General features: G+C 32.9%; 2 protein-coding genes across 4 annotated transcripts; both read right to left on the bottom strand.

The window, feature by feature from the left end:
• Positions 1–420: 420 nt before the first annotated feature.
• On the bottom strand, positions 421–6,581 carry LOC123921739. 3 transcript variants are annotated; one of them, XM_045974393.1, is made up of 18 exons: positions 6,371–6,581; positions 6,147–6,279; positions 5,037–5,224; positions 4,819–4,926; positions 4,623–4,687; positions 4,406–4,511; positions 4,053–4,136; positions 3,634–3,780; positions 3,438–3,566; positions 2,858–2,925; positions 2,695–2,728; positions 2,523–2,607; positions 2,232–2,299; positions 2,041–2,154; positions 1,775–1,810; positions 1,578–1,664; positions 1,046–1,137; positions 421–941 (listed from the first exon to the last, which is right to left on the bottom strand). In XM_045974393.1, exons 1-18 carry the CDS (start codon positions 6,497–6,499, stop codon positions 845–847), a joined length of 1,770 nt encoding a protein of 589 aa, XP_045830349.1. In that variant the 5' UTR covers positions 6,500–6,581; the 3' UTR covers positions 421–844. The 3 variants fall into 3 exon arrangements, with proteins under 3 accessions (XP_045830349.1, XP_045830347.1, XP_045830350.1); XM_045974391.1 differs by having other exon boundaries at positions 546–941; positions 2,695–2,746; positions 6,371–6,580; XM_045974394.1 differs by having other exon boundaries at positions 546–941; positions 2,695–2,746; positions 6,147–6,230; positions 6,371–6,575.
• Positions 6,582–7,932: 1,351 nt separating this feature from the next.
• On the bottom strand, positions 7,933–12,125 carry LOC123921738 (receptor-like protein EIX1). The gene is made up of 3 exons (XM_045974390.1): positions 9,317–12,125; positions 8,598–9,232; positions 7,933–8,192 (listed from the first exon to the last, which is right to left on the bottom strand). Exons 1-3 carry the CDS (start codon positions 11,910–11,912, stop codon positions 8,178–8,180), a joined length of 3,246 nt encoding a protein of 1,081 aa, XP_045830346.1. The 5' UTR covers positions 11,913–12,125; the 3' UTR covers positions 7,933–8,177.
• Positions 12,126–13,641: the final 1,516 nt, after the last annotated feature.

Consider the following 13,641-nt stretch of genomic DNA (forward strand, 5'->3'; position numbering starts at 1 on the left):
CAATTTGGTTTTAGTCGCTCCAATATTTTTCTGGATTCTGTTATATTTCCTGTCATATAGTCTTCGATGAAATTTGGAGCATAAAAAAATGATGTCATTTTGAAGTGGCAGAAAAGTTTCTCCAGAATTAAGAACTCGCATCTTTAAAACTGCAACATGAGTAAACCTACCAAGAACCTCATTAATATAAACTTTTGTTGTCAGGTGTTGCACTTACACTTTAGATTAAACGTGTGTCCGATGTTCGACACATGTAAGTGTCAGTATCCAATATTTGTCTGTGGCAATGCTTCATACCATTTTTCTGTATTGAAACCAGTCTCATTGTGTGATTCACATCACCTAGCTTCTTATATCCAATGTTTTTAAAAAGGAATAGTAAGTTCACTCAGTAAAAGATCAAGTACATGATATGACTTGATTGTGAGACCATATTAAATTACAAACCACTGTTCTTAAATGTATATATGGAGTATTATTGTAAATAAGGACGATGATTATACATTAAGTACAAAAGGTATAAAGTTGGTTTGGTGGCTGGGATGAGACAGTTAAGGAGCGATTAGAGTAATCTCACATGATTGATTAAAGAAACTTTAAAGTTACATATAATTTTTAGGAAATGGTAAAAATGACAAAGCAACAGAACCAACACATGTTGGTACAAGTGACAATGAGTATGGTTCCATTTAAGCAATGTTTCAAAATCTGTTTTTGTGAATGAAAAACATTGGAATCTGTATAGTTTTTCCCCCTTACATGAACAGATGAAATGAAGGGTAAATCTTGTCCATGACTAGTTTGACCTCATAAGCTCAAGGGATAAAGTTCAAATTTCGGAGACCTATAGCTTGTAATCAAGACCAGCTCCGTATTTCCAAGCCTCAAGATGTCTTTTCCACTGGAAACTCGTCTCGGATGGTAGTGTATTTAGAAATGGCCTTGAAATGAATGGAAAATGCGAGAGCAAATGAGATATTGTTGAATATATATACAAAATAATAAAATGGTTCAGAAAAGACCTTCCAAATGAAAAGACTGTTACCTCACAATAGGATCCGCAAAGCTCGCGAGAAAGGTGTAGTAACCAAGCATTAGAAAATGTCTGGACCAATCAAGCAGTACAGGAATACCAACCTGGAACAAGAATAACTTGTAAGTCTTCTGTATTGAAAAGGTTGCTTCACTAATCACTAGTTGATTATACTGCATATTTTTTATAGGCACTAAAAGGCAAGAATTGACGGAAGCTGCAATTTTCTAAAATATGGCAAAAATATTCTTGAGAGCAACAATGAAGCATGATTGTTCATGCAATTTTCATAACTAATATTGACGCTGATATTGCTTTCTCAACAGAAAAGGCCTTAAGGCCACGGTTGACTGATATATACACAGATGAACGTCTAATCAATCATATTTCACCAACTTGCAACAATTTAAACAAATTTTAAAAAGTGTTAGTCTGATGTGGTAAGATATAGTGAATACATTCGGATGTTTATGTGAAATTTGTTTACACTGTCTGTGCATAGTTATTAGACTATAACTAAACTATAGCTAAACTCATGAATCACCTGTTTGAATATGGATGGGAGTATTTGAGGACTTGTTAACATAACCAGGCCTAGTGTCTTGGAAAGTGGCCCAAACTGTACGACATCCTGTAATATATAATAGAATACTTATCAGAAATGTGATTAGATACCTCATTAAAGGAAAAACATCCTGTAATAAACAAAATATCATAACATGAAGGGTCTAAGTAATTCACCTGCAGAAATGGTCGTAGCACTGGATCCCCAAGCCTCTGCAAATGCGAAATCAGTGTTGTGATGTCAATTGTAGTTTAGAGAAAATAGAGGTTTGTTCAAATTACACTAGGCAACAGTGCTATAACACCACTATTTGACAACATTTTGTACTATGGCGTATTATGAAACAAAAGGGATATGTTCAAATTCATTACACTATAGTGCTATATCGCCGCACTTTAACAAAATTGGGTGAAATATGACACAGATGAGTGAGATGAACTACCTGCATACAACTAAAATTGGCATAAAGAAGTTCATTGATAAAATCTTCAGGAACGTCAGACTGTTTCTTCGCTGACATTGCTCTTTGGAATAACCATGAAGCACTCAAGTTGGGCTGCATTAAACAGAAATATTGGTGCTTTGTTTCATGTAAAGTTTATGAACTAGTCATCAAGGAAAGCATAAAAGTACCATGTATGGATTCAGCAGAGACAAGTTGTATGAGTCAAGATAATCACCACTGATTGCTTCATGTATTCCTTCATTGAAGCAAAGTGAAGCAGACATTAGATTATCTCAATGCTATTTCTATTGTATCTTTCCTTCCTCAGTTTGATGAGAGTTATTACTACGATAATTTTTGAAATCGTTTTTTGCCATTACTAACTAAAACCTACAAGATCTATATTTTCAAAATCACTGATAGTAAAAACAAGTGAATCATGTCAACTAAGGCAACAACAATGCAACAGAAAGGCATACCAGCTGACAGTCTCCCAAGATGTCTGGTCAAACTCCCGAAACCACCAAATGATACAGGTGATTGTATGCCGCTGGCATCACCAAACTACATAATAAAGTGCCGTTGCATTAGTATTATAGATCTTAGATGACTTAGTTTCACGGAGCTTTGGAAGTGTAAAACGTAGTTTACCTGCAAAACTCTACTAAAAGCAGCTGGTAGCGGGCTGGGAAGTGCTCCATATCATCAAACGGTGTTATATATCATAAGAGAAATGACAATAACACAAATTTAGTAAATTGAAGATGTGACTTCTAATTAATTTTTAAGCACGTGGTTTCATGCATATTAGTACCTCTCGCGGTATGTGGGAAAGATGCCATAAATAACTCTCAGTATCTCTAGGTTGTCAAGTTGAACACCCTATCATATAAAAATTGCAAATGCACACCATCAAGTAGAGAGCAGCAGAACTGAACATGGGAGAATTAATAAACACATCAGGCCAATTCAAGATGTTTGGCATAGACTTGAAGAAAAGGAATGTTTGAAGGATGTAAGGTACGGCCTATTTTATGGATATTCTTTTGTCCAACAAAAAATTGATGGATTATTTGCACAATCAATGCAGGATATATATGCAACAAAAACTTTAGGACTTGATAATTTATGATAGCCATTGTCAAGATTCTAGTTTGATTGTGAAGAACAACGAATTGAAAAGAAAAAAATATTCCATATTGTCGATAGCTTTGTCATAGAAAATAAATCTTATTAGGGAAAAAAATTCGGGAAGTGGAAACAATACAATGATAAGTCCATGTTTGGACAACCAGTTTAATTAAGCACTTATCATATAAGTGCGTATGTATATGCTATTTCTGTAACAAAAGATACAAAATGAACTCAGAACATAATAAGAAAAGAAAACTAGCCTGATATTCTGGCATCAGATTCCAGTATTCTTCCAACAATTCTTCCAATTTTGGAGATCCTGGTTGAGGATCTACATAAGTGAACATATAAGTAGTACGATCAAGAGGACCCGATCCTGCTGGAAATGCCTGTGATAATTTCAGTGAAAATTCTTAAAAATAAAAATTGAGGAATTGATCTAGTAACAAAAATTACCTCCCAAAAATATTGTGCTTTTGAATCTCCAACTTTCTTTACTGTTGAACTGCTGAATATCACATCACTAATGGAGTTATTTTCAAAGCCACGTGCGCAGGTTCCAACAACAAGGCAAACACCATCGGGCTTCCTACCACGTCTTATCTGTAAAATCAAATTAGCATATATAGTAGTTTAATGAAGCAAAATTCAAGCAAATGTGTCCTTCATATGCATAAAAACAAACCTATCTGATGTCCTAGATAAAGACATTCCTACGGGACGCGAACTCTCTCACAAAGATAAAAAGAAAAGGAGGAAATAGAAACGGAAACCTATGCCTATAACATGATGAAAATGAACCATGTAAAATTCATAACATGATGAAAATTATAGATTATCTGTTTGAAAGAAACGTGTAAAAGTATATTCCTGACCTGTTTTACAACAGGGGAAAAGTTCCCCATGGCATCAATTATAAGACGAGATGACAAGATTTTGTCTCCAGAAAGTTTCAGAACCTGGAAAAAAAAAATCCAACTTTATTAGTAACATTTTCATGTCACATGAACCAAATGGTAATTTAACTTTCCATTTCAATGCTAAGTTCACATATTCTATGTTTCCATGCTTCACAATACAACTTTATGTAATCCTTTCTCTTCTTATACTCGGTTGAATATAATTGTCTTTCCAGTTATGATAATTCACAATGGTATGATTTTATAAAATAACAAAAGTTTTCACTGATAACTAGTTATACAATTCCTATAAGTTAAGAAAAACTCACTGCAGCATCCTCATATACATTTATGGAGGAAACACTGAAACCCTCTAAAATGACTCCACCAAGGGCGATAAAACGTTTCTTCACAATCTCTATAAGCCTGACAGGTCTACAACGACAGAGAAACAAATTACAACCGGGAAGAAAATCATTAACCAAATAAAAACATCGATAAAATTACTCATTTATATCCAATTAATTATATGGGAAGGAGACTGACGAAACACCGAGATTAAGAATGTCGTTGACCCAGATATCCCCTTTCCTTTCAAATCCACATCTATTCTGCACAGTTCATGAAATTACCTAAACAAAGTTAGTGTACAATAATTTCAAGATGCAAAAGAAGAAGAGTAAATAGCATGAAGCCATGAAGTATTTAAAAATTTGCAACTAAACTGAAGTTAAGGAATTACAGGATTAAATTTTGCTGATGTGACTCTTTCGATGTCATCTTCTTCCAAGACTCCAACTTCTACAAGTTCCAAAAGCTCCTTTCTTGATATGTTCCATTCTTGTTCTCTCTAATGATCAAAACAACAACAAAAACAACTCAAAACCTAATTTGATCCTTCAAAAATTTTATTGACTCTTATCTGTCTAGGATTTGATGTCTCAATGCAGTTAAAGTTACCCCTTTCAACACATTCCTTTCGACAACGGCAACTCGAAGACCCCTAGCACACAAGGCTGTGGCTATGAATATTCCAAGAGTCCCTCCACACACTATCACGTCATATGAACTTTCTGATTTGTCAGCAAGATCAGACGAGGTAAACAAGCTAGGTATTGTAGAGACAACTTGTTGAGGTTCTTGCACAACTGCAATATGTACATATCATCATATAAGACGATTACCAATTTAGTACCAGACATATAAGGTTGTCACATTTCTTATGAGAAATTATATTTTTACACACAAATCTGACATTAAATTGGATGGCTAACACCGTTAAAATATGTGGATAATTCAATTTTGTGAATGATTAATGAATATAACAATGTGGCACAACTCATTAACCATCCATTAAACACAATGGGCAGAAAGATTAGTTCAAGTTTCTTACGCCAAACCAGATTTTGAACGTTGTTAACCATAATGTTTTGGTGAACCATCCAAATTGTGTTCAAATATACGTGATATTCTGTTGGGTTTCAAGTGTGAGTGGTTAAGTCCTACATCGATTATGAATAGGAATAATATTGGATTTATAAATGAGGCGACCCGTTAAGATTGGTGATTAAGATGTGGTGTCCAACTCACTTATGTGGTTGTTCAACGTTCAATGTGACAATCACCCGACCCCCTCATGACCCAACATATTCATTAATCATCTACTGAATGACATTCAATATCATACAATTGTTATATTCATTAATCATGGTTAATGAATACAATTGAAAATCATGGTTAATGAATCGCGGAACATTGTTATATTCATTAACCATCTAGTGAACGTAATTAATCACATATTTGAATTGCATTAATGATCCAAATCAATGTCGAAATTTGATATTAAATTTATGTGTCCTAAATAACACAACAATTTCCAAATGAGCATAGGAGTAATTGAATGACATTAATCCTCTTGAGCTGAACAAATGTTTAAGATATATAGACGATTACATTCAATTAAATAATTTTCTCAAATTATTATCGGTGTCAACGTGTCAGTGTGGTGTCTGGTGTCAGTGTGATTGTAAGTGCTTCATAGAGAATAGGGAATCATTGAATGCCATTCACCTTCTTGAGGTGAGCAAATGTTCGACCATAGCTGGTCTAATCTTTTCAAAGCTTGATATGAGTATGCTCCACCAGCACCACCAACTTCACCACCAACTTCACCATCACCCACAGAAACACTCTCCATTATTCTCTATTATTATTAACAAAACAAAACACAATAATCAAAGAAAAAGAAAGTTGTATAACATAACACATATGAGCAATTGAAGAAATAGTAGTACCTGGGTTTTGGAGGGAACAGCTTGTGGTCTCAAAAGGAAGGATTTTCTGCCACATTTCTTATATGGGAATTGAGTCCTCACAAAAATCTGAGATATTCCATTGATGGGTTGAAACTGAAGCAATGACATAACAAAACAAAATTACAAATTTCAGAGACAATCAAAGAAATACAAGTCGTTTTTCAGTATGAATCAATAATTATCATTAAAAACACCAAATATGCGCACCACAAGTGAACACGTTTAACTACCAAAACTGTCTTTGTCATTTTCTTCACAAAAAAAAAAAAAAAAAGAGGGATGGGTAAGAAAAGGGATAAAACTATAAAAGTGAAATGGTGAAAGAAAGATATACTAAAAATTTTACTCTTAGTCTCTCACCGACTATGAAACCCCATACTTGATAAATTATATTCCGATACGGTTAAATTATACTCGATAAAGCAACTAAGATTCTTTTTCATTTTTAGCTTTTTTATTAGTCCATGTTTTTAAGAATAAAAAAAATAAGAAATACAAATGTATAAAAGATGAACGGGTATGAATGCGGTTACGAGTACCTTAGTACCCGCCCTGCTCCATACCCACATAATTAGCCGCAAAAATGAACGGATATGAGTGCGGTACGGGTACCTTTGTCAACTTTTTATTTTTGTAATTACTATTTTGTAAACTCAATCGTTAATTAAAAATAAATGATAAATATGAAATGACATAAAAAAAATTAATTAATTTTCAATTAAGTTAATAAGGGTAAAATTGACGGAAAGAAAATTGTAAGCTATAAGGTCAGTAGGTTATCATAAACATTGATACTTAACATGTCCATTTTGTTTATACGAGCTTGTAAGCTTGAAAATTGGCCTTATCAAATATATTTGAGTGTGTTAAGGTACTCTTATTAATATACTCCGTACGTAGTTAGTGGAGTAGTAAGATGTTAAATAAGGATATATTAGTGAAAAAATAATTAATTCTTCATTAGTAGTATAAAATGAAAAATAATATAAGACAGGTAAATATTTCCAAATATGACACATTATAAAATTGACTGCAGTGACTATATAGTTACGTAATTGCAAATATCGATTATTTAATAAAGATCGGATTGTTCATATCCAAGTTAATTAAAAGCTGATTTGGTGAAGTTAAAATTCGAGTGGTTTAATCTTTACCCAACGTCTGAGATACCTTGATTGTGTGACCTTTTGTTTTGCCATGATTGTAGTGAATCCAGATCCCAAAAGGTTATGTTTATGAGAATTGATGATGAGGTAAATGTGTTGGTTTTCTTATGACGTCTTTGAATTTCTCAACAAAAGTTGTGTAACTCTCTGATGAAGAAATCCTTGGAAGAAATGCTTCACCTACAAAAATGGATCCCTTGTGACAAACCATTCAACCAATATTCAAAAATTACATTTGAGTATTGGGAAACATCATTTTTTGTTTCTCAACCATTTTCTACAATCCAGTATTGGGAAACTTCCAATTCTACTTATTCTTCAAATAACATTCATAGAACTATACTAGAAAAGTGTGTTATGATCTCAAATAACACAGGAGAAAAATAAAATTCATACATCATACTAGAAAAGTGAAGCAAGACTAAGAGTAGCATCATTACATAAATGTAATTTTACAGAATAAAAATATTAATATCACAGCAAATATGCTTCCCAAATTGATTATTTAAATTATTGATATATAACAGAACTTTGAACTCCTTTATTTCTATCTGATCAGAGAAGCTACTAGTTCTGCAACTTTTCTTCAACAAAGGTGCAAATGGTTCAATTGTAGATACTTAGACAAACTTTTCCTGTGAAAAGTACAAAGTCGTTAGAGGAGATGGTACAATTGGAGATGCTTGGGTTTGAGTGAATATGATTGAGTTTGAAAGCAATATGAAAACAAATATATAATCTACTCATATGTTTTCATAAACCACCAATGTATGCAATTGTACACAAATGTTTTGGTTAGAAACAAAATATTACAAAGAGGGTATACAATTTTGTTGTAAGCTCAAGCTTAACTGATTTAACAAAGAAAACTATAAAACAATTTCAGATCATGATATTGGCTTGTAGGCCTAATTAATGTATCACATATTTAACAACTCGATCTATATATATTTGTGATATAGTCATGAATTATTTAAGTGACTAAACTTCTAACTACAATATATAAAGGAAAGAGTGAAAGAGAGAATAGAAAAGGTTACCTGCAAACCTCTAAGACACACTCGAAATTTAGTTGCATTCAGCACTATAAACACATACATTGTGTCAATTATGTTGTTCAAGAATAAGACATATTTATGTCTCCAATTCCGGCTAAGAAACAATGATCCCCAAAGTCCCCAAAATCCTGTGATAAATCCTAGTGCCACACTCAAATAAAGGGCCTTTTTATCCCCATGACTACTCTCTTCATGTGTTTCTGGTTTCTGATGTGCAACTTCTTCATCTCCTGGACATATTTTGTCAAGTGGTTTTCCACAAAGATCGGCATTCCCTTCATAACTTGACGCATCGAAACTCTGCAACTGCGTTCCAATTGGAATTCTTCCAGACAGGTTGTTATCCGATAGATTCAACATGGACAAGCGATCAATTTGAGCTAGAGAAGGAGGAATTAAACCATAGAAATGGTTTCTTGACAAGTCAAGAAATTCAAGTGATGTTAACCTTCCAATCTTTGAAGTGATTTCTCCACTCAAATAGTTGTTGGATAAATTCAATGACACCAATACTATCAAGTTTCCCATTTCTTTTGGAATGTTTCCTGTCAATTGATTGCTTGAAAAATCTATGCTCCTCAAAATGAGCTTATTATTCTTGAATTGTCGTTCTGCACCTTTCCACATCAACATTGCAATCAAATCAAAGTTTCCAACAATGAAAGCATCACGTCCATCTCGATAAATTAGTTGAGTTGTACTAGTTGAGTTGTGAGACATTGCGAAAAGATACTTCAAGCATATGAGTAATTGTCCCGATAGATTGTTTTCTGAGAGATCCAACAACTGAATGTTTGATAAGTTACAAATACTATGTGGTAGACTTCCATAGAATTTGTTCCTTCGTAAGCTTAACATTTGCAATTGTTGTCCTAACCAATACGGTATTGGTCCAAATAATCTATTATCTCCAAGATCTAGCATGACCAGGTTTGTACAATTTTTCAAGGAGACAGGTAACTTCCCTGCTAAGCTATTGTTGCGCAATATTAATACTTTAAGTTTAGATAATGATCCCATTGAGGATGGAACTTCACCAAACAAAGTATTGTCACTCAAATCTAGAAATTGCAATGCTTTAAAATGACTCCAACAATCAGGGAGCTGCGTGGATAATTGATTCTTTGATAGATCCAATAGGAGAACGTTATTAATTGTAGTGTTTGTACATAACAACAAACGAATTTCTGAAAATTTATTTTTTGACAACTGTAGCTGTCCTGCACTTCGAAAAAATGGAGGAATTGAACCTTCAAATTTATTTGATTCCAGAATTATTTGACAATATGGTTGAAATCTTATGGGTAAATTTGGGATTGTGCCAGTGAGATTATTGTATGAAATATTCATGATCTCTAGATTTGTTGTTCGAGTCCAAAACCCCACTGGAACTACATCTGAAATTTCAGCATTAGAAATGTCTAAAATTATAAGTTGTTTTTGACTCTCCAACCATTTTGGAAAACTAGGCCCTATAATTAAAGAACTTAAAAGTACAACACGCAATTGAAAAGGTGGTACCCAATTTTCACTGAATTTCAGAGTCAATGAATTAGAACTTAAGCTTAATAACGTCAACATGGACACGTTGACAAAATGAGAATCAGTGACAACACCGTGTAAATTATTGAATTCCAAGCGCAGACTCTCTAATTTACACGGGAATGTATAATTATTTACCGTCCCGTTTAATAGATTGTAAGATAAGTCGAAAGTTTCTAAAGATGAGAACCCTGACATGTCAGGTACCGTGCCAATAATTTGGTTTCTAGACAAATCTAACTCTTGCAGTGAGTACTTGACACACCCAACAGACATATTATGAAGTATCACTGAAAGATCTTCACTCAACTTGTTGTATGACAGGTCTAGTGACTTTAATGAACATAGGTTACCAAATGATTTTGGAATTCCTCCTTCTAAAGAGTTTGATTTAAACATCAAAGACTCCAATTTAGATGGAAAAAATCCGACACCATCTAGCACCTTCCCACTTAACAGATTAATTGAGAGGTCAATTGTTATTAGTGACGGGAATATTGAAAGGTCTAGAAATGTGCCAGTAATTTGGTTGTAAGATAAATCCAATTCTTGCAGCGAGTATCTAGCACAACCAGACAATTTGAGAAGAATTGTTGAAATGTCTTCCTTCAAATTGTTATTATCAAGGTGCAGTGATTGTAAGCTACATATGTCACTAATGGATTCTAGAATTCCACCATCTAGTTCATTACCAGACAAGTCAAGTCTTTCAAGAGGATTTCTTATGTTACCAAAATTATATGCAATGGTGCCTTTGAAGATGTTATAGCTAAGATCAAGCTCAGTTAAGTTGGAGGTGGAATTAAAAACCCATTCAAATATTTTGGATGATGAGAAGGTATTCCACGAAAGATCAAGGATTGTAAGAGAAGTAGAAAAATTCAATAGTGAAGGGGACAGAGAAAGAAGGTAAAGATCTGAAAGATCACAACGAGATAGCACCAATTCTTGTATTTTTGGAAGCTTAGCAATCATTTGCAGCCAGACATGAGAAGAATTGAGATTGGGTAAGCCACTCAAGTCAAGATGGGTTAAAAGAGTGAGATTAGAAAGCCACTTACCTCCAACATTGAGATAAGTGTGTCCAAGAAGAAGCTCCTGTAAATTTGAAAGGCTTCCAAGTTGATGAGGAATGGTTCCAACCAGATTGTTGAAACTAAGACCAAGGTACTGCAAATGAGAGAGATTTCCAAGTTGATGAGGGATTGTACCCTCAAAGAAATTGTCTGAAAGATCAAGATATTGCAAGTGTGAAAGACGAGCAAGATCATTTGGAATTTTACTCCCATTAAATGAATGTCGGAGGTCAAGGAATCTCAAGTTGCTTAGAGAACCAAAAAATTCTGGGAAAATACTATTTGAAAACATACTATAACTGAGGTTCAAATGCTTTAAATGTTGCAGCTCCATCAATGATGTGTTGATCTCGCCTAGAAAATGACCAAACTGATGGCCATTTAGATCCAGCCTTTCAACATGTCTAGTTTGATTGCTACAGACGATTCCTTCCCATGCACAGCAATCATGACTCTTACTGTCCCATGTAGGCAAACGCAGAGTGCCATCCAACACAAGGCTTGCCTTCAACTCAAGGAGAGCATGTCTCTCGTTCTCTATGCAACCACCAGAAAGAGAAGCAACATGTTTTGCATCAGCAACAGCTCCAGAATAGTTGGAGAAAAGAAGGTTGAACTGCAACAAAACAAATATTAACTTGAGAATACATGAAACAGTACTCATCATCATCATCTTCATATCTTTTCTCTCTGCCAAAGTAATAAAAACTCAAATTATTATTACTTTTTCTCACATTCAGAAACGAAAAGCTAATGGGAAGATATAACTAGCTACTAGCTAGAGTAAGACAAAATGCAAAGACTTGACTTTATGAGTAATGTGGAATATATTATGTGGTGCCCATTTTTGCAAACTTATATTTACAATAATAGTTTTGCAAACTTGTTTCTGGTTTTGGGGGAAAAACAGTTCAGGACAATTTTGCATTTTCATTTTGCATTTGAAAGGGTCTTAAGGAACGAAGGTATTTGTATTAAGGACACATGCTAAAAAATTGAGATTCTCTATATTTTGTCTCTTCAATTTTTTCCTTCGGTCATTTTTGTCTATTTTACTTCTAATATAATAAAAAAAAATTGACTAATTCTAATATAATAAAATTGATTACTACCAAATTTATTAAGAGATAGAATCCGCTGACACCAGGTGTTAAACTTTAATTTGACACCAAATCTTAATCGTCTATTTTTTTAATCAAATGCTAATAATAGTTTCCTATATTAATTGATGTTTGTATCAATTTAGGAGATCCTTATTTTTTGGTTTCATAAAAATTTGATTTGTTATTTAAAAAAAAATTTGATTTGTTGTTCTACCAAAAAAAAAATTTTGATACGCTGTTATTCTTATTTTTTGGTTTCATAAAAATTTGATTGGTTGTTCTACCAAAAAAAAATTAATTTGTTGTTATTCAATTTTCCCCAACATGTAACCAAAAAAAAAATCTTCCCCAACATTAATAGTCTTCTTGCGTTTTCATTCCCCTTTGATTTGTTCAGCATCCTTTCCTTCAATTTTTTATTTTATTTTATTTTGTCTATATTCCCATTGTATGGATCGCAGATCAATTTATGCAAAATTTATAAAAACAATCCCAACTGAAGAGGAAGCGATGAATATAGAATTCTATGAGAATATTTTTGGATGGGATTGAATTTTTATGTGGAATTTTTATGTGACAATTGAGGTTATGAATTATCAGATTTGTTATTAAATCATAATTCTATCTTGATATTTCAATTCCCAAATTTGAACCCTAAAAAAATATTTTAAACAGGTTGTGATTGGTGAACGTATTGTTAGAGAACCAATGGTAAAGACTAAAGAGGAAAAAATAAATTACAAGCAATGATAACAATTACTTAAACGAGAGACATGACGAGAAACAGTGGCATTTAAAAGGAGATTATAAAAAAAAAATGGAACTTGAAAGGAGATGTTAAAAGAATACTTTTTTTTGTTGAATATGTTAAAAGAATAATTAATTGGCGAAGATTTGGAAAGGTAATGATCACATGAATTTTAAATAAATAAATATGAACCTTTAGATCAATAAAAATAAATGGACATGGATTTTAATTTGACACTTGGTATCAACGGATCCTAACTCATCCAAATTTGATATATTTCATTGTAAATTTACAAACAAAAACAAATTAAAAAATATAAAGTTTAGTAAAAAAAAAATCTACTAACAAAAAAAAAGAACATGAAAAATAATAGGCTTAAAATAGAAACAAAAAAATAAATAAAATAAAAGATTATGTAAACAAAACTATGATGAACTAGTTGCCAGAATGTGTGATGTGATCCATATTTTATATTATGCAAAAAGTTAAAAATATATGACTAATGTTATGATGATTTTGTTAATAAAAGATTTTTGCTGCTTAAAAAAACATGTCGA

Source organism: Trifolium pratense, linkage group LG4 (assembly GCF_020283565.1).
Source record: "Trifolium pratense cultivar HEN17-A07 linkage group LG4, ARS_RC_1.1, whole genome shotgun sequence".
NCBI lineage: Eukaryota > Viridiplantae > Streptophyta > Magnoliopsida > Fabales > Fabaceae > Trifolium > Trifolium pratense.